Source organism: Scardinius erythrophthalmus (genome assembly GCF_964197995.2).
Source record: "Scardinius erythrophthalmus genome assembly, chromosome: 23".
Taxonomy (NCBI): Eukaryota; Metazoa; Chordata; class Actinopteri; order Cypriniformes; family Leuciscidae; genus Scardinius; species Scardinius erythrophthalmus.
Window position 1 is genome coordinate 24,744,076 of NC_138243.1, and position 25,579 is coordinate 24,769,654.

Here is a 25,579-nt window from a genome sequence, read left to right on the forward strand (position 1 = left end):
TTTTTGATCATTTCATCCTAAAATCTGCCACTGTATAGTAATCTGTTGGTCAAGAACACATTTGTTTGCATTTTGTTGATTTCACTGGAACATCTTCATCATATAGAGAGAGACAGTGTCACACCTAACATCTTTTTAATCATTGTGGAGCTAGAGATGGTCTCACCTTCTGCCCCATAAGATTTTCATGCATTATTCATTCCGGAGAGGTCTAAAGGAGAACAGACCGACACACACACCAGACAATTGTGCCTCTGCCCTCAGCCAGCTGGACAAAGGATCTCTCAAAAACTCAGAGGTTTCTGTGTGTCTCCTGTCCCTTGACCCACTGCAGCAGACTTCAAATATGCGCCGTGCCACAGACCAAACCCTCGGCCAAATGTAATGTCATGAAATCATCAATCAAGCACAGGGAAACTTCCACACGGAGACTGGCTTCTTGGAGAAACACAGCATTTGAATTCACACTGCAGGAACACAGAAGCCCAACTAATTATGAAGAAAGTCATTACTGATTGCGGGAGATTTCCTGTGGGCATTACACCGTTCCTCTGAGAGGATTAGAGCTGCCTCACTAGAAAGAGGAAGGATTATTTTCACTAGCCAATATTTTATTCATGTTCATTTTGTTTACATAAATATGGAAATTAATTTAACTTTGTTTTGTTTTTTGTTTTTTTGTAAGACAAAAATGTAGCATTGCTTATTGGAGGCGTCCGGTCCAGCCGCTCGCCGAAATAAAACCCATCACTGTCCTCCTGTGGCATTTGAAATGAGATTAGTGAAGCTGTAAATTAATTAGCAAAAATAAAGCCTTTATGTTCGGCGGTCATGATGGCCATTTAAGACCTTAAGTATTTTTCATTCGTGGCTTTTCATAATTTCATAGAGCAATATTATGGCTAATGGAATCTGGTGTGCTGTGATCTCACAGCTCCACTAGTGTTCGTCTGAAATAAATTTTTCAATGGTGGATGTCAATTGCATGGTGGGGTGCAAAAGTTTGAGTCTACTAATGAAAATTATTTTATTCAGCATTTTTTTGTTGTTGTTGTTGTTGTTGTTGCTTTAGTTACATCAGCCCTCAAGCTCTTAGCATTAACTCCTCAAAACCTAATGTCATGCTCTCCAACATTGTTTAAGAACATCTTGGAAGCTTCAATGGACAAAATAACCTATTACTGTTTGTAATATATATATATATATATATATTCTTTAATCTTTAGAGATTAATTAACATTCTTTCTGCATGTTATATTGTTACGCCAGTAGGTTGCTGTTTTAAATTAGTGACTGTTTTAATAAGTCAGTCATTCATTCATTAATTAAATAAAAATATACAAAAAAATTACTTTATGAGTGACTGGTTGAATCATTCTCTCAACTGATTCTTCCAAACTCTGATTCTCTCAGAAACTAAACAATCGAGTGAATCATTGAATCATTACCTCAAATTTATTCAAAACATTGACTCATTCAGAAATGTTACTCCTTAATTTTCTTGTGGCTTAGTTTACACCATGTCTACACCAAACACGTCAGTTGTCAGTTATCAGTTATTAGTTATAAGATTACTGTCTGGAAATGTTCGTGTTACATCATGCCGCTCCACATCCGGCGTAGATAGCATCACTGATTATAATGGGTTCTATTAGCTTTTGTTGCTTTTTCCATTGGTGGAGCAAGAATAGGAAAAGGAACAATTAATAATTTGGCAAAAAATAAACTTTGGTTATTGAACTGTTGTAATAAAAGCAATTTCACATTCGCAACCGCTCTATATTGCTTAAGCATCCCTACATATATACAAATTGCTGTGAGCACTGTGAACTGTGTTTATGATGCCAGTAAGCTGGACTGTTTGGAGAAAAGCACTGCATTGTCCCATAGAGTAATGTGATGTAGTGTGCGTGAAATTCACAGTGACAGTGAAATCGCATAGAGACTTCTGCTCTTTCTTTTCCAAAGGATGTGGCCTTTCATTTTATCCTAAACCTAGACCTCGCTCCACCAAAATAACACCTTCAAATGTGAGGCCATCATGGAGAGTTCAATAAAAGCCATTGCACTCAAAAAATAAGCCACAAGAAAAGAGTAAAAGAGAACGCATCTCTTAATTCTGGCTGTGAATGTTGATTTTCTTCTTGAACTCTAATGCCGGGTTCAGACTACACAATATCAGCGCAATTTTCTAAATGATGTTTCCTTGAGGGACCACCACAACATAGTGAAAAAAGATAAATGCTGGTGAACGATAGCGAAGGAACTTCAGCAACCCGGTGAATACTGGAATTAGCATTAGGCTTGTACAACTATTTGTTTATGCTCTGTGAAGTCAGTTGCTAGTTCTGCCTTTTCGATGACATCACGCACGTCATTAAAGACGGCTAGCGATGATTGGTCGGGAAGCAACGTGTAGTGTGATGTTTCTTGTCCACAACACGAAAAGAATTTAGGAGTCAAAATCGCATAATCTGACACTGTGACAATCGTAAAAATATCATGCAGTCTGAACCGGCATAAGAGCAGAAAAGTGGGACGTTAATGGATGGAATCAGACACGTCGGTTTTCTGCCTGTGAATAAAGTGTGTGCTTCATGTCCCTCCAGGGGCTGTCTGTCAGCGCTGGTGTTGGCGCCTTTGTTCTAGCGTAGGTGATTTGTCTTGTCTTATCCTCATTTGTCACCTCTGAAGTGTCTAATGGAAGACGCTCTGTTGGGCGTGTCGAGCATTTGATGTGAACATGTGGCTTTGCTGCTTGGCATCGGTCGGCATCAGCGTCCACGTGGCTGATTGCTTGTTTTGGCGGAGACGGTTCGTACCACCCAGTGTTTTAATTAGAAATGCAGCAGATCACAGACAGCCCTCCTGCAGCATCTTAAAAAACAAACAATTTTGTTTTCCACGGGTGTTGTATCGGCTTACACCTTCAGAGGATTTTTTTTTTTTATTCTAGGTTTTGTATGTATACTAGCTGTTGAATAATGTAAAGAAAGCTGGATGTAGCAGCAGACACATGGATTTGATCTGTGTATTGTGAAGGTTTGAGAGCACAATTTATCTTTCTGGCTGAGGCTGGACATCTTTTTCTGATGTTTTATTTGTGGTTACGTTGCTGTTTTATTCTCATGTCCTTTTCCGAGATAAAGTTGTCACAGCTCTGTATAACACAATGTTTTCATCTTTGAATATGTCAAGACGCAGCCCTTGTCTGAGCCAATGAAAGTGTCTCCCTGGCAGGACGACCCTGTAATTTCTCAGACTGCTCTGGGTCTTGATTAAATTAAAGTAAGACAGTTAATCACTTAAATGTCAAAGATCCATGGAAATTGTTTGCAGCATTTTTCCTATTTTAGCAACAAATACGGGATTAAAATAATTTCATAAACAGCTTACGCTGAATATTGGCACCACTGGAATTGATGAAATTGAATTCTCCTAACAGGATGTAATAAGCCCTTTCCGGTGTTCGTTTGAATCCGTGATGAGATGGCAGAGACCTGCTGTGATCCATAGTAATATCTTCATTTTAGACTCTTTTCGCAGTTAATCAATTGCCCCTGGATTAGCTACACGTTTACATTGGAATGAAATGGATATCTGTCCATCGCTGCGAATAAAACATTTCTCTTGGCCTCTTTTTTCCCCTTCCATTTTCATCATATTTTGAGCTGGCTAGACTGTTTCCTGCTGAGATTGACAGGTGAAGCCATCAGCCCTGTCCTGTGTGTGGATCTCTCTCATGTGTGCGAGTTCACATGGAGGCTGCCGTCCCCAAAGGAACACAGAGGAAACTCTGCAAAAAAGAAAGTTTGTGTTGGAGCCATGGCCTATAGGGGTTCAGCAGTCACATACACATTGAGCCATGGTGTGCATGCTGGCCATGTAAGTTTGAGTCTCAGTTCCATCAAAGTGCCCATGTAGAGCTGCTGTAGAGAGAGCAGATGCACACAGGAGTGAGGGGCGTTCACAAAGGACTTGATCTTCTGTTTTGATACAGCTAGGTGAAGCGCAGTGAAGTGGAATTGAATCCAGGTGTCATTTTTAGAACTAGTTTTAATTTGATATGTCATTTTAAGAACAAATTACTCCTTGCATGAGACTCAGGCAATGAAACTTCCAGAGCACACACATAAATACAGCAAGTTTAGACACGTCAGAATAGACATATTTACATGTAGATTATCAACATATTTACAGTTTTTTTTGGATAATGTGAATAAATAGGATTGAATTTGTAAAATATTGCACTAAATGTGGAGTTTTACATTAAGAGAGGCCTAGAGAGGGATCAACTGTTCAAGAGGGAGATGGCCTGTGGGAAGAGGCCGCTCCTGTGCCTGGATGTTCTGAGTCGTCGTCCAGATGGCAACAGTTCAAAGAGGTTATGGCCAGCGTGAGTGGAGTTACCTGCAGGTCCCGGAGGGTGGGCAGGGGATGAGCAATAATCGCTTCTGCAGTCCGGACTGTTCGTTGTAGTATTGTAGGAAAAGGAATTACAAACTTTGTCAATGGAAGTGTCCCACTTCAGGTCTTGAGAGATGGTAGAGCTCAGGAACCTGAATGACTCAACTGCTATCAAAGTGCTGTTCATGATGGTGAGTGGAGGTTCTCCGGAAATCCACAATCTTCTCCCCTGTTTTGAGCATGTTAGGGTTGTTATGACTGCACCAGACAGCCTGCTGCTCAACCTCATATCTGTATGCAGACTCATCACACTGTCCTGGATGAGGCAGATGACTGTGGTAATGGTTTAATAACAGTTCCTCAATGCCAAATTATTAAAGTACAACGTTAACATTAAACACATTCTTAACCACAACAACTGACGCAACATTTTGAACACGTTATATTGTCATTGTTTGCAGAAAAATATTGTTGCACTGTTGAAAATGCAGATTTGCTATCACTGGTACAAAGGACATTTAAAAATACATTGAAATATAAAACAGTTATTTTAAATTATAATATTTCACAATATCACTGTTTTTACTGTATTTTTGATCCGGTAATGCTGCCTCGGTTAATAAAAGAGACTTCTTTCAAAAGTATAAAAAATTGTAAAAAAAAAAATTAAAGACCCCACACATAAATACCTTTTATGTTATTTGTTGTACATTAATTGTTGATAAGACATTCTCATGTTAATAAAGATATACTTTGCTACTGGCACTTAATTTTTTTTAAATATGTTGCAAAGACTTTTTGCCATTTTTTGGTGTCCAGCATGGGGAAAAAAGTGATTGCTGAGCTTTGTCCTTGCCAATAAAAGTGATGAAAATGCCAAACATAAAATAAAAAAGCAGAGTTGTGTTGAATGCATTCATTATATCAAATTCTTTTTTATTTCTGTAACACTGTCCACTTTTACTTCAGAGATGCAAACAAAAGTCCATCTTGATGTGCTTGATCTTCCCATCTGAACCAAAGCAGTAGCGTTCGCCTGTGTTGTCTGTGGTTTCTCGCTTCCCTCTTTACATTTCACTATAATGACTACAGCATCAAAGGGTGCCAATGACAGAGGCAACATCTAAAAACCTCTTAATGTGTGCCTGTTATTCTTCCGCCAAAGAAGACACGGCCTGCCGACAGCATGAAAATGAAAAGGCACAAATAATAAAAAAAAAAACATGCAGTGTCCTGAAAATTACATTAGACACTCTGCTTTTGTTGTTTCAGTACACCATGCAAATATGACATGAACCCAGTCATTTGCCTGTGAAAAAATACCTTTCTTACCGCCTTTGATCTTTCGAGCAGATTTGGGAAAAAACCTTGGCAGCGTCCATCAGGGTTGTTCATTTCTTGCTCTGTCTGTGTCTCTGGTGGATAATTAGATGGGCGAAGGGAGGAAACATGATCACGGATGCGACGGGAGACACTTATGAGGTGCTGGTTGATCATTCCTTCTTCACTGAACCAGTATCCTGTGAGGTCACCAATGCCCTGGGCAGCACCAACATCAGTCGCAATGTGGATGTTTACTGTGAGTTTAACAGCATACCTACTGTGTATAAATATGTTTCTTTTCATTTTATATCTTAAAGAAATGGTTTATTCCAAAACGATTTATGATTTCATATTATATGATTTAAAAAAATAATTTTATGTCATTTCAAACCTACATGACTTTCTTCTCTGAATGTATGTATGTAGTCGGCCCTCGTCTGGCTGCTGATCCCCAGAGCCTCCAGGTGGACCGGGGTTCTGATGCCGTGTTCAGTTGCGCTTGGATTGGAAACCCTTCGCTCACCATCGTCTGGATGAAAAGGGGCCATGGAGTCGTACGTACTTTTCTCTGCACTACTCAGAAAATGTATCTATGTATCTATACTATTATAGTCCTATTAATATTTTGAATTAGCTTTCATTTTTATATTTTCCTTTTTTATTGTTTACATTACATACAAGTTTTAGTAATTTTGTTATGTGCTTTTGTCATTTTTATTGTTTTTTTATTACACTTTTTATCATATATTTTTTTAATTAATTTTTTTATCATTTCCAGTTAGTAATCTTAGTGCTTTGACTTTTTTTAAACAGATTTCAGTTAATTGCCAAGGCAACATTTGTAATTTTCATTTAGTTTAAGTTTTTCATCTAATATTAAGATACCGGTATATAAAATATATATAAGATAATATAAAGATATTTAAGATTTTAAGCGATGTTGGGTGACGTCACTTCTTGTTGACGTTCAAAGTATTGTCAAACAAAATGGAGGCTAGCTCGACCCTCCCTCCTCCTCATCCCATCCCCTCCCCCTCCCTTCCGTGCTTTCTGAAACAGTCATGAACCATTTAAAAAAGCCAAACTGGATTTACCCACCTGTCCATCAAAAACAGAGCCATCTGAATGTCTTATTGGAAGCCCTTCTGCCGGCGGAGTTCTCGCCACCTTTTGAACGCTTTTCCGATGTAAATTCGGGACTTTGCGCGTTCCTTCTCCTTTTCCCTATTCTTTGTTCATCGTAACGTCGTCTCTTTGGTCGTGTGTCGGCCATATGAAAATTCTCAAGAATATAAAATTTTAACATTAGTCGTTGTCTAGGACATCTCTCCTCTAGCTAACTTCCCTCTTCATGCTTCTCTTTCCTCCACTCCCCACACCCCCATTCATGTGCATGCGCACTAACCCCCCAACACCCACCCCCAAATCATTCTTGTCGGTTATTGGCTGGAACACTGTTTGTTATGTTTCATGGTCCAGGCTGGGCAAGTTTGTTTTTCTTGCTGTTTGTGGAGCCTGGGCTGTCTACAGAGACCGCGTTTTTTTTTTTTTTTTACAGTGTGTTCAAGGTACAGGCAGCTAGTAGATAGTGAGGGGATGTTTGCTGTATGTGACAAAAAATGTTTTGGCCTAAAAAATGCGTGATATCGCTTAGAGCACCTTTAAGCTTCACTCCAATTAACAACAATGTACAGTACTTAGATTTATTTTTATTTTTAGTTAACAATAAAAAACCCTGTCTTTAGAACAGTTTTTTAAAGCTCATACTGTACATGTTCAAACTTCAAGACTGTTTAAACTTTTTCAAAGCTTTCAAACAAAGGCTTTGTCGAACCAAAGGTTTTTTTTCAGTTGATTTTGTTTATCTTGCTTAATATTAGTTTTCAATTTAAATGCATTTTAATTCTACTTCCTTGCATTTAAAAACATTTCTATTCTGCATTCTGTCAAATTCAGGAATTTAATTGGAATTTAAAGGTGAAGTGTGTAGTTTCCGCGACACTAGTGGCATCTAGCGGAATTACAAAAATGCAGCATATTTTCGCACCTCAAACCTAAATAAAGCTCTTACCGGTGCTTATGAAGGCATGTCTCAAGATGTAAAAGTAGCTATTTTCTATAAGAGGTCCAACATATTAGGAATACTTTTAGCTGTGTTTCTATGTGTTATGAGTAAGCAATTGAGTATCGCTCTGTCTAGAGTGAACGCGAGCGTCTCCCTTATAATAAACCGATCCAATGTTTCTGCACTGTGCGCATTTTTTGACATTATGCACCACAGCTGTTTGAGTCTGTCTACACTGGACACATCAAAGTAAACAATACAAACTGGAACATTTGTCTTTCTGAATGGGTGCATGATGATGTTGAATATCCATTGAAGAGTGTTTTAATTGCAATGTCTTGTTTGCTTTGACCTGATTAATCTTTGAAGGTCTAAATGCAGTTCAATTTGGCTTGCACTTCTGTAACTGAAGCTGAATATCTTTTTCCCATGTAACGCATCAGTCATGGTCCCACAGCAGCTAAACACCCTCTGGCTCCGCCTGCTACACTAGCCACGCCCCAAACTCACGCTATAGGATAAGCTTGAAAGAGATTGACAGATCTGAGCAGACCCCTCTCAATGTTTATATGGTGCCTGGAGGTCTCAATGTTAAAACTTGTGGCTGAGATAAACCCATTAATGGCATACTAATAGTAATCAATGAAAAATAAACTGGCTTAAGATAATGTAATTTAACATCAAAATTTTGACATACTTTTAATATGTCATACCTTTAAAATGAATTCTCAATCAAGTTTTTCAATGGCACACAACCCTGACTTATGGAGTTTTATTTAATTCTCCATCTGGATATGATGAATTAAAATGACATACATGTGACGGAACTGTTTTCAAGGGCTAATGGACCCTCATTAGTGCACATTGTGTTTGTTTGGGTCGTCATCTGTTAGGATCTCACAATTGATGTTGAGATGAAGTCAAAACTCAAGCAAGAGGCTGTATTTTTGACTACAGTGAAGATTAATTATAGAAGCAGTTCTGCTTCATGTATTTGCTTCAAAAAAAGAAAAAAAAAGACAAGGAAGAGAAAACTTTTTAATGATATCTACGAAGTTACTCAGGCTGTGGCGTTGTGTTTTTTTCTCCCAAACATCTGTTACCTTGCAGGTGCTAAGTAATGAGAACACCTTGACACTGAAGGCAGTGAGACAAGAGGACGCTGGGAAATACGTATGTCGAGCTGTGGTGCCGCGAGTGGGAGTGGGAGAGAAGGAGGTCATGCTTACTGTCAATGGTAAATACTTTAAACGCTTTGGATAAATGCAGTCTGTCGGTCTGATCTGGACCCTTCAACAAATTCTCATTTGCTTCGGGTTTTGATTGCTTTGACTCACAAGAGCTGGAAGAGCCTCTCAAAAGTAGGATCAGGCCATATTTCGCTCGGGGTAAAGGGGATGTTTTCTACACTGTTTAGCTTTGCAATAACAGAGACATGCTCTATGACCCTCAGAGATATGGGCGCCGTAATCAGGAGAGATGATCTTGAACCGCTCTCATCATTTCTTCTCGCTCGTCAATAGATGACAGACCCGGGGCACATGAGGCCGAGTGATTTGCTTAAAGGACTCTACCAAGTTTCTGAATCAATATGGGCATATTGATTTACCCACACTTCAAGAAGTGTCTTTCCCTAAAATGTAATCAAAAAAAATAAAAAATCACAGGCCATTCTTGGGAGCTCAAATAACCCCAGCACCAGCAAAGACCATATACATACTGTATATGTGTTTTGGTTGTTTTGCTTTGTCTTGCTGTAGGCGTTATTTTATTGGTTATTCTCTCTCTAGAGTAGCTCATGAAAAAAATGTTATGGAGCTTTGTATGCTTTATCCATTTGTTTTGATGGAAACTTTTAAGTCCTAAGGGCTTTGCAATAACACTGGCCTGCTCCTGTGAGGCAATAAGCCTGTTCAACGCTCTATGAATTCTTAATTTTTGATGTTTTTCCTCTTGTGGTGTTACAGGGTTGAGGTCTGGGTCTGGTCGGCGTGTGTGACTGCAGAGCTCCTTGAGTCATTGTTTCTAATCCAGTCTAATCCAGGAATTATTCAATCAAAAATGAAAATTCTGCCATCATTTACACTTTTGTCATTCCAAACCTGTATTACTTTGTATCTTCTTTTGAAATACATAAAGAGATGTTTTGAAGGATGTTAAGCTCCAAAAATGACAAAAAAGCAACTTAAAAGTGCCAAAAAAGTAGTCTGTTTGACTTGCGCACCGAATTTTAAGTCTTCTGAAGCCTTTGTGTAAGGAACAAAGAGTACCCCCATTGACATCAACTGTTTGGTTACCGACATTCTTCAAAATATCTTCTTTTGTGTTCAGCAGAAGAAAGAAATTCATGCAGGTTTGAAACAACTTGAGGGTGAGTAAATGATGACAGAATGCTCATTTTTGAGTAAACAATTCCTTTAAGTTTAAATGTTATTCGGTTATAAGATACATTAGGACCAAATGATGTTTGGCATCCTTAAACTAAAATCATTCAAATCAACTCGCATCATTTTTAACAATGCAGAGAGAGAGAGAGAGAGAGAGAGAGAGAGAGAGAGAGAGAGAGAGAGAGAGAGAGAGAGAGAGATGAGGCTGAGCTGTAACGAAAGGAAAGATTTTCAACCTGTTTTAACCTGTTCCTCACAAAAAGCTATTGTATGACATGGTTACATAAGACTTGAGAAGCAATGGGTTGTACAGACTACTTGTGATCTTGTGATACTTTAATGGTCATTTTTGAAACTTAAAAACCAATCATGACTTTTTTATGTTTTAGAAGAAAGTATATACTATACATTCTGCCAAATGCCAAAATCCTCTTTTGTGTTCAACGGAAGGATGTAAGGTCACTCTTGAGGTCTTTATCACAATGTAGCACTGACAAAGTATACAAAGTACTTTGGATTCAGCAAGAATGCACTTTTTAAACCCAAATATTTTATGCAGTCTGTAAAACCGCCCACAATGTAAATGAAGTTGTGTTCCTGATGCAAATCAAGAACCATATAGTGAAGGTCTATGTGATAATGTAGCTCAGTCATCTCATTGCCAGAGATGGTTCTCGATGATGACCCATATCTGCTCCTATTCTATAATCAATACATTTTTGCTTAGGATGTGAACATGCAAATAATGAAGCAACACCAAGTTTTTTTAAACTAGTTCATGTCTGTGATGATCAAGCCATTTGGATATTGCGGATACTTATAAGCTTGGTTACAAAGGGAACTATTCCTTTAAATTTCACCTCAATGTTAATATTCTGTCATTATTTATGCCAAGCTTCAAAGTTGTTCTTCAAAATATACAATTTTATAATTTAAGAAGAAAGAAAGTCATATAGGTTTTGACTGACATGAGGGTGAGTAAATGACAGAACTTATGTTTTTGGGTGAATTGTCTCTTTAAGAATTGTGCAGCCATATGCTAAAAAACAGAGGAGACACATTAGTGCTTAAATACCAGAAATTAGATGGATTAGGCAGATGATGAACGGGAAATATGATTACTGATATTATAATAGATAATTAATGAATAGCCACATTAGAGTCCATTAGGCTGCAAGAGCATCTCTTTGACAAATACAGATGATAAATGAGGCCCTTCACAGAAATGGATCGATATCTCTACATTGCTCATGACCCTCGTCTAAGAAAAAAAGGTGCTCTTAAACTTCTTTAAAAAGAGCTCCTATTTCTGCACCTTCATCTCCAAAAAAACAACAAGAAAGAAACAAAACAAACCAACTCGGTTCTGATAGGATCACGGTTTTGGATTAACCTCGGTTCTCCTTAAAATAAACAGGAAACCAAACACCCATTAACAACTTAGGATGCCATTTCAGAAGCATGTTATGGAAGTGTTGTTGAATGTGGAAGTTTTAAGAGGTTGTGTGCCCACACGGAAAATAAATAGTCCTAGAGCTAATGGTTATGTTTTTTTGAGCAGCTCCCTTCCACCCTCTCTCACTTCTGCTTTCTGTCCACCTTTTAGACTAGTCTTCTTACTGGCTAGAAGCTGAAAGTGAAAAAGGGAGGAATGTTAATGTTTATAGCCCCTTACAACAGTTTAAGTTAAATTGCAAAATAAAAGGAAACCAAATGCACTCCTGTGACATTGTTTCTGGCAGTGGTTGTCAACCGTTTTGACCATTAACATGGTTAATTATTTTGTTAACACTTTACAGTAAGGCCCCATTAGTTAACTTAGCTAACATCTAACAATGACTAACTAACAATGAGCAATACATTTGTTACAGTTTTTATGCATCTTTGTTTAATGTTCTACAACTGTCCAGTGGTATGTTACTGGACATGATCATGTTAGCTCAGTTCCAACTTTTAATTTTCATAAGGTATTAGTAAATGTTGGAATTAACATTAAGATTAATACATGCTTTAGAAGTATTTTTCATTGTTAGTTAACTAATGTTAATGAATTGAACCTTATTATAAAGTGTTACAACAAATTGAACACGATTCATGATTCAAGAAGTTATGTTCCGTGCATTACTACAAATAGAAATACAAACAGTACTGTTCTTCAATAAAAACATTAATTATTGAGGGACAACAAAAAGCATGATTTTAGTTCACACCTTGATTTTATGTTTTTATTTTTAGCATTTTAATTTAGATTAGAGCTAAACTTTTTAATATGTAATAAAGGTTTGTAATGGAAATTATAATTAAATATATTATTATATATTTAATAATAATTTCCGTTCTGTGGCTCCCTTTGAAGTTTATTGAGGCCCCCTGGTTGAGAACCACTGATAGACACTCTTTTAAATGTTGGTTTTTGGTTAATTTATTGTATAAATGAATGTGTATCCTTGATTATAAATGTATATATTTGAAATAATAATTAATTGTTTTGATAATATGCTAAATTAGATGCGGGTCAGTTGGCGTAGATGATCAGGCCTCCCTGTTTCCCACCAGGCACGGAGTGAGACGTGTTTGGTCTCACATCCCGCTTTCTCTCCCTGCTTGTTTCCCATCTGAGCCTGAGAGATAAAGCTGTTTAATTACAGCCCTCATTTATGGTCATGATCCCCTGTCAGATTTGTTTGGCTCCCCCAGAGGACACACGATCTGAGCAGACTGCCACTGGAAGAGCACGGTAAAAGCGTCCCACCCCTCTGCCCGACTGCAGCCTTTGAGTGCACGTGTGATTAAGAGGGTACTGGGGAAAGTGAGAGCATTGTCTCGCTCTCTCCAGAGAGACAGTGCTCCGGTGTGTACAGAAGACTCCTGCACACTGCTGGGATCTGTAATTGATGGGATAGTACTCGCGCACAGAGACACCCGAATTCCAATTAAAATGAAAATCTGTTTTCGTATAGAGACACATAATGAACCTCAATCTGCTGTGGATGGAGAAATGGAAATGTTATGATTGTATTTATTATGATTTGATCTCCCTCTTTTCTCTTTCACTTTTAATTATTTATGAAATTAAAGTTTACTCTAAGCATTATTTCCATGTTTTGTTGAATAAGATGCAATGGGAAGAGTCATTATTCTGTCATTATTTACTCACCATCATGTCATTCCAACCCTGTATGACTTTCTTTCTTCCGTGGAGCACAAAACGTAAATGGTTGGAGAATATCATGCCACTTTTCAATATAATGAGCACTGGAACTGTCAAGCTCCAAATGACAAAAAAAGCACAATAAAAGTGTTCCATGCAATCCATGTTCGAGTAATATGATAGATTTGAGTGAGGAACAGAATGAAATTTAAGTGGTTATTCAGCGAATAACAAATCTTAACATCCTACTTAGCTCTCTTTTGTGAATTCGTGAGAAAAGTATTGATGTACATGTACAATCAAATCATTCTTTGAGGTGGATCTTTTCAGTAAATTTGACCGTTATATTTGGCATGATATTGAAATTTGTTTCTTTTCTAAGTGCAACTTATTGATCCTTATGTTAATGAATAATCCATGCATGTTTCATTTTGTACTTTTTTTTTTACATTAATTTGTATTAATATATGAAACGTCAGGTTTTACTCTAGCAACCTACTTGGGACTTGATGTCCACTTAATCAAGCACCACCCTACATTTTTTTTTTCTTCTTTTTTTTTTGATAATCTGTTTTAGGGGTGGGCGTCTGGGCGATATACCGATAGACACGATTAACAGGTTGAAATTTTCAACCTGTAGAGATTTTGGACTATTGTCTCTATTGCAGTTACGCTCACGTAAAGTTGCCGTTCTGTGCCGTCTCAAAAGCTTATAGTTTGAATGCTTTTTTAAGCCTTGCTGTTTAAAAACAAGTGATTTTAAACCATTTAAGTCCAATTAGCAGCGAAAGAGAACTCATTTTGGTATATGCAATCTGAGAGACTGTTTTTGAGCGCACACACCTGAAACTCGTACACATAAAGCCACTGCTCATCCAGTCCGTGAGTGCTGAACTTACTGCCTAGAGTTCTTTTTTGAGCCACACTGGGCTTGAACAGCCAAATACACACTTATATGTCAAAATGCCCGTCTTTGTGAGTATCCTTATAAACAAAGTCGTTTATGTCATAAAAACGTAAATGGTTGAGAAAGAAAGTGCATGTGTATCAGTAGATCAGTGCGTTCGCTCTTAAAGTAACAGCAGCCTAATAAACCTGCTTTGTTCTATTGTAGGCTTTCATTTCTAGTGCTTACAATTTTCAGGTAGGTCTATTTCATGTGTGTCTTTGTTCTATTATAGGTTTTTTTTTTTTTTTTTTTTTTTTTGTAATCATTTTCTTTGTTCCTATATTAGCACTGACTGTTTACTTGTCTTCAGTGAGCTTGATTTTAAATTTTAAATTTTTAGGTTTAGTTTATTTTTTTTTATTTTTTTATGTGATTTTGAAATTGGAGATGAGATTTATGAAATTTCAATTCAATTTAAATATCAAAAAACTTTATTTGAAGCAAAAATAACTATATCATGATATATATAATTATCGTGAAATAAAATGATTTGTATCATGATATAAGATTTTGGTCCTATCACCCACCCGTAATCTGTTTCATTTGGATGAAATCACAATCGTCACAATACGAAAGAAATTATCTGTCTCTACTTCCATTACAGTGCTGTACTTTAAGCTGTTCAAGGGTAAAGTGTCAAGTGTTTAACAATTCACTAAGGAAGGATTTGCAGCTGCTGTGTTTGTCTTACTCTCGTTTTGTTTAAGTGCCTGAAAAAATATGCAAATCAGGTAATGTTGTGAATGTAGCCACAAAATCTGTGCTGAGTACAATTCAGACACCTGAATCGGATCTTGTCTGGATGTGTGCCTTTTTCCCATCATTTGATTATTGTTTAATGAATGCAGTGATCATTGGAAAATGTACATGACCATCTCTTTTAAAGGAAACACACCGTAATAGTGCATTGATAACTGTGCCAGTCAAATAGCACTGAGTTTTGTGAATAAAGCACAATCTACAATGAGCCTAATTGAAATAGAATGGAAGCATGTTTGTTCTGAAAAGAATAACAGTGACTTCATTTAAATACTCACTGGGCAGTGGAAGCAGTGAAATACTGCATGCAGAAGTTTACTCTTACTCATCTTAAGATAGAAGATGATCAATAACAAATTGGAGATAATAAAAACAGCAGCGTATGTCTCTGTTCTCAGTGTGGATGTGTGCTGATGTGGTGTGCAGGCGGTTCATCTGTCAGACAGGAAGCTTGATAGTCTGTTGTTTGTTTCAGGACCTCCCACCATCTCCAGCACACAGACGCAGCAGGCGCTGTATGGGGAGAAGGGCCAGATCAAGTGCTTCATCCGCAGCACTCCTCCTCCGGACCGCATTGTGAGTCCTACAGTATCTAGCCATCTATCAATCAATCTATGTATTTGGTCAAAAATATTTCTGAATCATTAAATCAATACTTCATTGTCCATTTACTTGTTGTATTGTTAAAATACAACATTATTATAATAATTAGAAAATGTGATGTGATAATAAATATTTTATAATAATAATGTTTTCCATCTTTCCATCTTTCAATCATTCTATGTATTTAGTAGTCAAATATTTCTGAATCATGTCAGTAATATTCAAACATTATTTAATGTTGTCATTATTCAAATCAATATTTAATGTTACTCACATCATTTTTTATATATATTAAAATATGATGTTCAAATGTTAATAACAATAGTGCTTATATACATTACCTTTTAAAAGTTTGGCGTCAGGAAGATATTTTTTAATAAATTAATACTTTTGTTCATCAAGGGCGCATCAAAGTGATAAAAGTGACTGTAGAGACAAAAAAAAAAGGTTTCTACAAAAATATTAATCAGCACAGCTGTTTTCAAGAACAAGAAATGCTACCAAATCAGCATATTAGCATGATTTCTGAAGGATCATGTGACTTTGAAGACTGGAGTAATGATGCTGAAAATTCAGCTTTGCCATCACTGAAATAAATAAAATTTTAAACAATTCAGCTAAAACAGTTATCTTAAATTTTAATCATATTTCACAATATTTATGTTTTACTGCATTTTTGATCAGCATCAAAGACTTCTTTCAAAAGCCTTTCAAAAATCGTATGAACTCCTAAGATTTTGAGTGCTACTCGAGATCTATTATGATGATAAACAGTTAAGAGGAGCAAAATATGACTCCATGAAACAGGTTGATGCTTTTAGACTTTAGATTTCAGGTCTTTTAAAGCATTGAAGATCTATTGAACAGGATTTATCACTTGAGTGTCTGGGTTTATTTCTGTGGTTTGAGTCCCTTTAACAGAACTCCGTCTCATACAGCGTATCTGTGGGTGTATGCGTGCACGAAAAAAAAAAAAAAGTTGTTTATAGAACTTAAATAATGAGGGAACAAGTTTTTAAAGTTGAATTCCTTTTCTTAAAGTAAATGACTGAATTTAAAATGTCAAGTTGCCATGACTTCTGCTGTAATATTAAATTATATAATTTTTTATAGCAACTTAAAGAATCAGAGTTTTTTGCAACATTAAATGGTTAGTTTTATTATCTGCTTAAACTCATGTTTTCTAGATGAATGTGAAGGAGACTAAAGTACTTGTTGTCCAAAACTATTGACAACATCACGTGACCTCTCACGAGGCAACAAAAAAAAACCTTTGTGAAATACCACCACACACAGACCTTTAACACTTGCATGAAACAATCAATCACTTTAAATCGAGGAACAAACTCCTCCTGACATCACAGAACAACGAGTGTAAATCAAATCGGCAAACCGTCAGACAATGCAACCGTATTAATTATTCAAGACTCGACGCATGCTGGGAAGAAGCAGAATGGACTGAACCGCAAAAGCATTTTTTCAGTCTAGGCCTATTTGAACTAAAAAGTGCATTAATCCAACTGACCTGCTGTGCTTGTGGGCTCGACTAAAACAGAGTATTTTGTAATAGCAGAACTGCACTGAAATGCTTTACTTGTGTTTCTGAAAGTTGTAAGAATTTTGGAATAGTAAGTCCTGTCCCCCCCACACACACACACCATAAAATGATATAAACAATACTTATTTATTTATCAGCATTATTTACAGAATTTTTTATTTTATGCAGGCATGGTCGTGGAAAGAAACAGTGCTGGAATCAGGAACATCGGGCCGTTACACCGTGGAGACTGTGAGCACAGAGGAAGGTGTCATCTCCACCCTCACCATGAGCAACATCGTCCCTGCTGACTTCCAAACCATCTACAACTGCACCGCCTGGAACAGTTTCGGCTCTGACACCGAGATCATTCGCCTCAAAGAGCAAGGTAATAATCAAGTTACGTATGTGCGTGCGTGCGTGCATGTGCCTCAAGTGTGTGCGAATCTGTTTTACTCGCGTCTCGCAGTGATTAAGTACTCTGACTTGATTTTTCAGAGCATTAGGGCAAAGACTGGATCATAGTCTGTTTATTCAGGTAAATGTCACCTACTTAAATCTGTGGATTTCCTTAATGGAATTCTGACATATTCAGAACTTCCATTTGTGATCCAATTTAAAAAGCCCTTAATCCTTTTACTTGCCTTTATGATTTCTTTGAAATATTTTAATGAAATTAGATGGTATTTTTTATTCAAATACTGGCCCATTTTCCTTTAGTAAAGCTGATTCCCAAGGTGCAGAGCTGAGTTATTCAAAGAGGTCAGCTCATCCCCGTAGGATTTAATCGAAGACTCTTGGAACACGACTTCATTATGTCTCCTCAAGTGACAAACAGGCTCCTGATCCGGACTGTTCACGTTGCATGGGTTCTACGTTCTGTCACTGGTTGTCTGATGATCCCAGCGGTTCTGTGTTCTCCTTAGGGTCTTTGCGCTTGGCTGTCATCATTGGGGTTGCAGTGGGAGCTTTCCTGGCTCTCATCGTCCTCATTGGGACCCTGGGGGCTTTCTGCTGCGCTCGAGTGCAGAGGAGTAAGTGAGCTCGTTGTTTCTACAGAGACAGAAAACACAGAGGCGACTCGCCCTGCATGTCCACTGAGACACCCAGCGTTTTTAGACTCAACTTGCGATGTACAGTAGTATTGCACGTTGTAGCACAACTTCATCCACACACGCACTAATTAATAGGAGCACTGCTTAACTACATTTTCCTGTAGCATGACGGCAGCTGAGATGTTGTCAAAATTAGTGCTGTTTTCCAACAATTAGCAGTGTAGCGTGACATAACACTACATCGCTCTTTTTTAAATTATATTGTACAAAGCTGAGCAAACTCTCCTGGAAAGTCTGAAATGAATATAATTAAAAAATACATGAATAATTAAAATAAATAATAAAAAAGCTATATATATATATAGTAACACTTTAGTTTAGGGTCCAATTCTCACTATTAGTTATTCTCAACTCTATATATAAATATATATATATATATATATATATATATTAAGTAATAGTATTCAATTGAAATTGCATGATTAGTTTGGTGTAGTTAGCTACTTTAACCTGTAATGCCGCTACATCTGTTCAAAAGGGAGGCTTGACAGTAGTTGAGCTCCTTTAAGGTTCCAGTAGCTTGTAGCTCGGCAAGCCACATTTTCCTCATCACTGTACCACACAATGATAAGAGCACACCCGCAGCTTACTCACGTCTTAGTCTATCTGAGGTCTTTATTGTCTTATCTTTCTGTTCGCAAATTGCCTCCATTAGCGGTGAGCTCCAGCTCCTTACCAGCAGCAGCCTGACTTTATCTGGCCAGGACTGTAAAGACCTCATTTTTTACCAAGTGATATTTCTTTCTTTGCATGTTGTGACCGTGCTCCACAGAGGACATGCACCTGGTGATGTCATCACTCCCAGTGTCACTCTCCTCTCGGCAGCGAGAGCTCTCCGGCACGTTAAAAGGCGAAAGTAAGCCCTTCTCTCACCTCTTTCACATTAGCCGCCATGTTCTGGGAAAATATACATGCATGTTGTTCACGAGCGAGTGCTGCACATTCACGAGTCTCAGAATCATGTCAAAGCTCAGCAGAAGCTGTAGGATATTGTGTGGTTTGCGTCACTATGGTTAATCAGAATGATTTCTGCCAGATCTCAAAGGGGTCGTATCCGCTAAAAATGACATTCGAGTGGAGATTGTCCATAAGGACCATAATGCAGCCAGAGAACCGGAAGAACACAGCAACATGAAGCAAATGATGGTGAGTTTGCACTCCTAATCCCCCCTCTCCACTTCTCTCTTACTTCCTTTACATCTGGACTGGTTAGCATTCTTCTCAGTTATTCTGATGTTATCAGCTCTCAGTACAGGTGTAAATTGGCTCCTGTAGAGCTTCAAAGCCGAGCTAGAAGCGTTTACGTACACATACGTATGTTTTGAGTCTGAAAAGTCAAACGTTATCCTAAAGATGCAAGATATGATAGTGTATCTTGCTGTCTTTAGCCTCGTTTTTTGTTGTTGTAATGTTCTAATATTGCTTGTAGTTTGTCACTAGGTGCCATCACATTATTGATCTTTTCACAAATGATATGTATTGCCAGTAAAATTCTAATTTAATTCTATTTTTACAAGGAATCTTTTTTCTTACTATACATTCTGAAGAGGAACGTGTTTGTATATAAATATTAGCAGTGCTACATCATGAACCAGATGAACGATTATCAGTGCATAAAGTAAACTCAGTCAGAATGATGCCAATTTTCCCACACATCGTATTTTATTATGTGCCTGGAATTATCACGTCTTCACTACCATTGGTAGTCACTGAATTGTTTGCATAAATAATTGTTGCTAATTTGCATGAAGTTATAATTTTCTCAGCCTTTTTTGAGTCGCTGAAGTCGCTGGACACAACCACGTCACTGTCACTATCGCCAGTTTCTTGTCAAGTCCTCGCTTTAAGTCTCTGTCAGAGTAAAGTTTGTTTTTTTGTTTTTTTGTCATCTTCCTTCCCATCCACCCCTGCAGAACTCAAATCACAGCACTGCAGCATCCCTGAACTTTGACCGGGTTCACATCAGACCACAGCTTTGATGGAAATTCTGTTCTCGCTAGATGCTGAAATTCTCCTGTACATGCTAACAGGCTGAAATCAATACCAGTCACTGGTGCTTCAGCACACATCTACTGCATCATCTCACTTTCTCTCTGCTTTTAGATGGAGAGATCCGAGTTTCAGCAAGAATCGGTGTTAAAACAGTTGGAGGTCCTGCAGGAGGAGGAGAGGGAGCTACAACACATTAAGGTGATGAACAGAGAGATGGAGATATGGGGGGAAGAACTCTGCAGGATTCACATCTGTCACCATTAAAGAACCCCTGAGAGTCATTTCTCCATCACACTCATAAAAAACAGATTTAATACAACAGCCGCGTAATCTCACAGAATCTAATAAAGCAGAGTTGGGGGAACTCAAGCTCTCTGACTTGTTTCAGAATTCCTGGCCATGTTCTTTTTGAGTCTGTTAAAGAAATGTTCCTAAGTGGACGTGTTGTCATACTGACTGACTGCATGTCAGATCTCCAGTGCGCAAGCTTTCATTATGTTCTCTGGTAATTGAGAGTATACCGAGACGTTTGGTTGAATGTGCATGCTAATTCGTTTATGAAAGCCGCTTGGCTAGACTTCAGTCTGGAACTTTTGCCTGGAACTTTTCAGCCCTTCAGATCATTTCAAAAGCTCAATATTTCAAGGACTTGTTAAGATCTTTGGAATATGCACATTTAAGGCACTGCATCCATCATTAGTCAAATGTGCTTAGGCAAGCGTAACTAACAAGAGATGGAAACTTCGACTTGTGACATTCTATTGAGTGGCATTTGCAGAGAGAAAAACATTTATCAAAGATAAAACATCATATTCTTTCCTTTAGATAAGTATGAAATGATAAGTATTTTAAATTAATTGTCTTGCAACAGGGTTTTTAAATCTAACCTACAGCATAAACAAATTACCACAGGGATTTTCGGATTTTAGACTTTTTATCAGCATAAACAGTCTGTTCCTTACCATCAGTATTTAACGCAATCATGTAAGTCGTTTGAAGAATATGAATGGTGAATTGTGTTACATTTGGAAGCAATCAGACTTACGATTTTCAGCTGCCAGACAATAAAACAAGTGTAAAAATTATATAGATTCAAGAACCAAGCCTATGGAGTCCCTAAAAGGGCGAAGGGATGGAAAAATATGTGATGGGAGGAAAAAAAATATTTTGATGCCTTTGCATTGTCCTGCATTGTTTTGCTTTCCTTCGGTAATCTTTGCGGTAGCGGAGTGAACATGGAAACATGTGAGATGGGAGGAAAAATTATACTTAAATGCTTTTACTTTCTTTTGCAAAAGTCTTGCATTCCCCCAAGATACTTTATCTTTTGAGGAGCACAAAACCTTTGCAAAGAGAATACAATGTTTCTCAGGGGAACGCAAAACTTTTGCGAAATGAACAAAGTTACTTAAGGGAACGCAAAACTTTTGCGAAGTGAACAAAGTTGCTTGGGAGAATGTAAAAGCATTTAAATATATTTTTCCTCTATTTAAATATAGATTTTTCCTATCATAGAGACTTGAAAGTAGACTTGGACCAGTCGTGGTGAGTTTTGCAGGGGCATTTAAGAAAAAAAATCGACTTGGTCATGCTATTTTCTACCAACAACCACACTTGCCTTAACAATCCCTCTAAGGCAAAATCAACCGATTCCATTCCGTCTAGTAAGATGAGCCATTGGCCCCCAATCAGAGAGGTGTGGCCTTGACTCTGACAGCAGTAAAAGTGAACACCATACAAATTTTTTTTTCCAGGAATCCTTGAGTTATTTCACCTCAGCACTCACACAAGGCCGCTAGGATTAAAAAGAGAGAGCAGATATATGTTATCTATATAGAAATTGGCCAAAAATAAAATGTGAGTGAATTTTTATGGAGATTATTTCGCATATTTAATACCGACATGAAGCGTCAAGGCCCATTTAATTAGCTGATAACAGGATTTGACTGTTTATGCTGGAGATGACTGTTTCACACCACTAAACCATGTAATCTTCTTAGCGTGGGACAGTTATCAGTCTGTTCCCTAATTTTCATGTCACGCTGCCTATAATTAGTGTGAGCTGAACTTGACCTTGGCTTTTTACAGCTAACAAATACATGAGAGGAAAATTACAGTTTCCTTTTTCTTTTTCTCTCATTTAGCTTTAATTCAGACTGAAAGGTGTATACTAAAAAAGTTCAGTAATATAAATAATTGTTTGCTAAAGTGAATAATTGTGCTAATAGTTTTTTGGATAAACAGATTATTTAGATGGCAAGCTTCATGCAAGCATTCAAATGTCCACAAACAAAAAGAAAGATTCATTTGATGTCTTTAATGATTTATTGACTTCTTTGACTCAAGAATTCATGAATTTTTTTAGTGTGTTATTTCAACAGAAAAGACTCTGTTTTATTTACATATCAGCCACAGTTTAACTTACATTATATACATGCAAATGCATTTTAAGTCATTGCCAGTTTTTTTCCAATTACTTATTTGCACAGAAAGTGTGCAAATAATTAACTCTTTCCTTGCCAGAGTTTTTTTTTTTTTTTTAAGGTGCCAGCCACCACCAGCATTTTGGATAATTTTCTCAAAAATGTCATGGCCCCCAGAATATTTTGTTGTGTGAATATGTAGTATATCAAAAGAAAGAACAGAGCCTCTGCTTTAAAAATAAATAAAAAATCTTCTAGCTTCACACACTTGAATGTGGGTAAATTTCATTAAAAAAGCAACATTCTAATCAAAAAGCTGAGAAAAAAAATATTTTTGTCGAAGACTACATTCAGATGGGATTCAGAACGATGATCAAAACATAGATGGAGTAGATCGAGTCCATCAACACCCCCAAAGCTTCACAGTCCCATAGCTCGTCCTGGGTCGACATTTCATTCAGTAACGTTTGGAAGTTTTGATTTATATGCTGTTTAATGTTGATGATCGTGCCATTTGCTTATATATGCTATCGCTTGTTTCTGCTTCTTTTTCGACTGTGTTTTGATCCGGAGAATCAGTACTCTTTCAGAAGATGGGTCATAGCGCCCCCTTAGCGTATAACAGTGAAAACACAGAAAACGTGAAAATTCTGTCAATGGCGGGAAGCGTTGTCTCATAAATGACGGAAATTTCCGTCAATGGCAGGGAAAGAGTTAAATGATTGATGAAATGTATTTATTTATATCTAATAGGATCCAACCAATGGATACTACAGTGTGAACACCTTCAAAGAACAGACGACCCCGACCATTTCTCTGACAGCCAACCAGAACACAGAGGTCCGAAACCCTGCCACAGCGACCCTCGGGAAGCACCGGGTCCCCACCGGCATGTCTTACACCAATATTTACAACACGCTGGGTGCCGGTCCCAACCGCCTGTACGACTACAGCCAGCGTTTCGTGCTGGGCATGGGCAGCAGCTCCATCGAACTGTGCGAACGCGAGTTCCAGAGGGGATCTCTGAGCGACTCCAGCTCGTTCCAGGACACGCAGTGCGACAGCAGTGTCAGCAGCTACAGCAAGCAGGATGGATACGTGCAGTTCGACAAAGCTAGCAAAGCCTCTGTGTCGTCTTCATCCCACTACTCACAGTCGTCGTCCCAAAACTCAGACCTGACCCGACCGCTGCAGAAACGAATGCAGACGCACGTTTAACGTGAGCATCGTATGTGTTTTTGAACGAACTCTAAAGGTGAGTCACCTGTGCTTCATGCATCATTCGTGGACAAATTCAAGCGTCGCTAGCTTGGACAGACGATACCGACATCACAAGCTCATTTTTCTGTATATTTTGAAATGTAACGTGTTTTTTAGATCTCGTATTCTTTGTGGAAGGCTTGCGAGTTTGTTTTTTTGGATGTTGTTTTATAACATGACAATCAGGAGTCCATACACACAATCGCCATTGACTATCACGATGAGCCGATCTAATCTGTTCCGCGCAGCCTGGGATCCGGTTCCTGGCAGTCGGATGCGGGGAAACCTTGAGGCTTGTATTCGTTTTTTTTTTTTTATATGGAGCCAAACTTGGGCCGTTTTGTAGTTCTTCTGCTGTGGCCCAAAGCACAAGGGTGTCTATTCAAAGCCAACCGCAGTGTTTCTCTGCTGATAAAGAAATCTAAACGAGAGGATGAATTATCCTCTTGAGGTCATCGCTGAAAATGATCATTCTGTGCTTTTCTAAAGACTGTAAGATAGATATCACTTGTGTGCACTAAAATGTTTTTTTATTCATCTCTCTCCGTGGTCTCTCGTCTTTATTATTTCATGCTTTGTGGGTTTTTTATTTTTCAATGCTATGCGAATGTGTGGCCAAACTGCATGTGTGGAGAGTTCTTCAGGAGCTTTTGCTAACGTGGACAGCGTAGTGTTTACATGCCAGAGACCAGAATGTAAATCCTAATTTTTCCTCTTTATTTTCTTAACACGTATTCAATGTGAGCTGATCATTTCAAAACGTCATGGTTAATAAGTGCGTTTGCATATGTACACGTCCTGTGAATTCAAACGCTCTGTTGTTAAAAGCTTTTTTTTATACCTCCAACAATGTGTTGTTGTTGTTGTTGTTTTTCAATGCATCATTGCTCATAAACCCCCCATTCTAGTGGGAGTATGATTGAACTTTTTTTTCCCACATCTTTATGATGTTAAGGCTGCCATATGTTTAAGCTCACTGTTTTAAGTAAGCTTCTCTTTCCCGCAGCCCCCCTGAATATCTAGCGTAAACGTTTACATTGCTTAATTGATGCAGGAAGTGCCTCCCGCCGTCGGATGAGCCTGCAGAACGTTCTGAGTGAGACTTTAACTCGAGCTGTGCATCAGAGCAATTACACTGATCAAATAATCATGATTACAAAATAAGTGTTGAATAAAACAGTGTGTGAGAAAGATGTTCTGTGGTCATTAAAGCTGAGGTGGCGTCTTTCTTTTTTTGGTCCATGTAATTTTCTTTCATGACTTCCTGTCAAATCCGATTATGCCAGCAGAGGGTCATTTCAAATATGCATGCTGTATGATGAATAGGTTATGAAAGTTTTCACTTACGCTTCATTTAAAGGAGACATATCAGATTTGCCGTGCTCTTTGGAAAGAAAACTAACACCGTGTGACAAACAGTCTATTCACTCTAACAGTAAAAGCACTGCATGATGCAACACTATCACAGATAGTAAAAACATATGCAATGTTGAATATAGTAATAATGTGCAGCTAGATTTAGCTACTTAGCACAATGGCACATACATAAAAACACAACTGACCAAGTTTCATGTTACTCTATGCAACTGGTTAAGACAAAATGATGAG

General features: G+C 37.8%; 1 protein-coding gene across 1 annotated transcript in view; it reads left to right on the plus strand.

Moving 5' to 3' along the window:
• The window catches only part of kirrel3a (kirre like nephrin family adhesion molecule 3a), a 131,825-nt gene extending 106,625 nt beyond the window's left edge, over nucleotides 1–25,200 (plus strand). The window contains exons 7-16 of the mRNA XM_081354032.1: nucleotides 5,838–5,986; nucleotides 6,157–6,284; nucleotides 8,906–9,032; nucleotides 15,517–15,617; nucleotides 17,371–17,569; nucleotides 18,108–18,215; nucleotides 19,069–19,152; nucleotides 19,333–19,442; nucleotides 20,400–20,486; nucleotides 23,465–25,200. Coding sequence (XP_081210158.1) covers nucleotides 5,838–5,986; nucleotides 6,157–6,284; nucleotides 8,906–9,032; nucleotides 15,517–15,617; nucleotides 17,371–17,569; nucleotides 18,108–18,215; nucleotides 19,069–19,152; nucleotides 19,333–19,442; nucleotides 20,400–20,486; nucleotides 23,465–23,929 — 1,558 coding nt within the window. The 3' untranslated portion in view covers nucleotides 23,930–25,200. The remainder of the gene's footprint in view (nucleotides 1–5,837; nucleotides 5,987–6,156; nucleotides 6,285–8,905; nucleotides 9,033–15,516; nucleotides 15,618–17,370; nucleotides 17,570–18,107; nucleotides 18,216–19,068; nucleotides 19,153–19,332; nucleotides 19,443–20,399; nucleotides 20,487–23,464) is intronic.
• The last annotated feature ends 379 nt before the right edge of the window (nucleotides 25,201–25,579 follow it).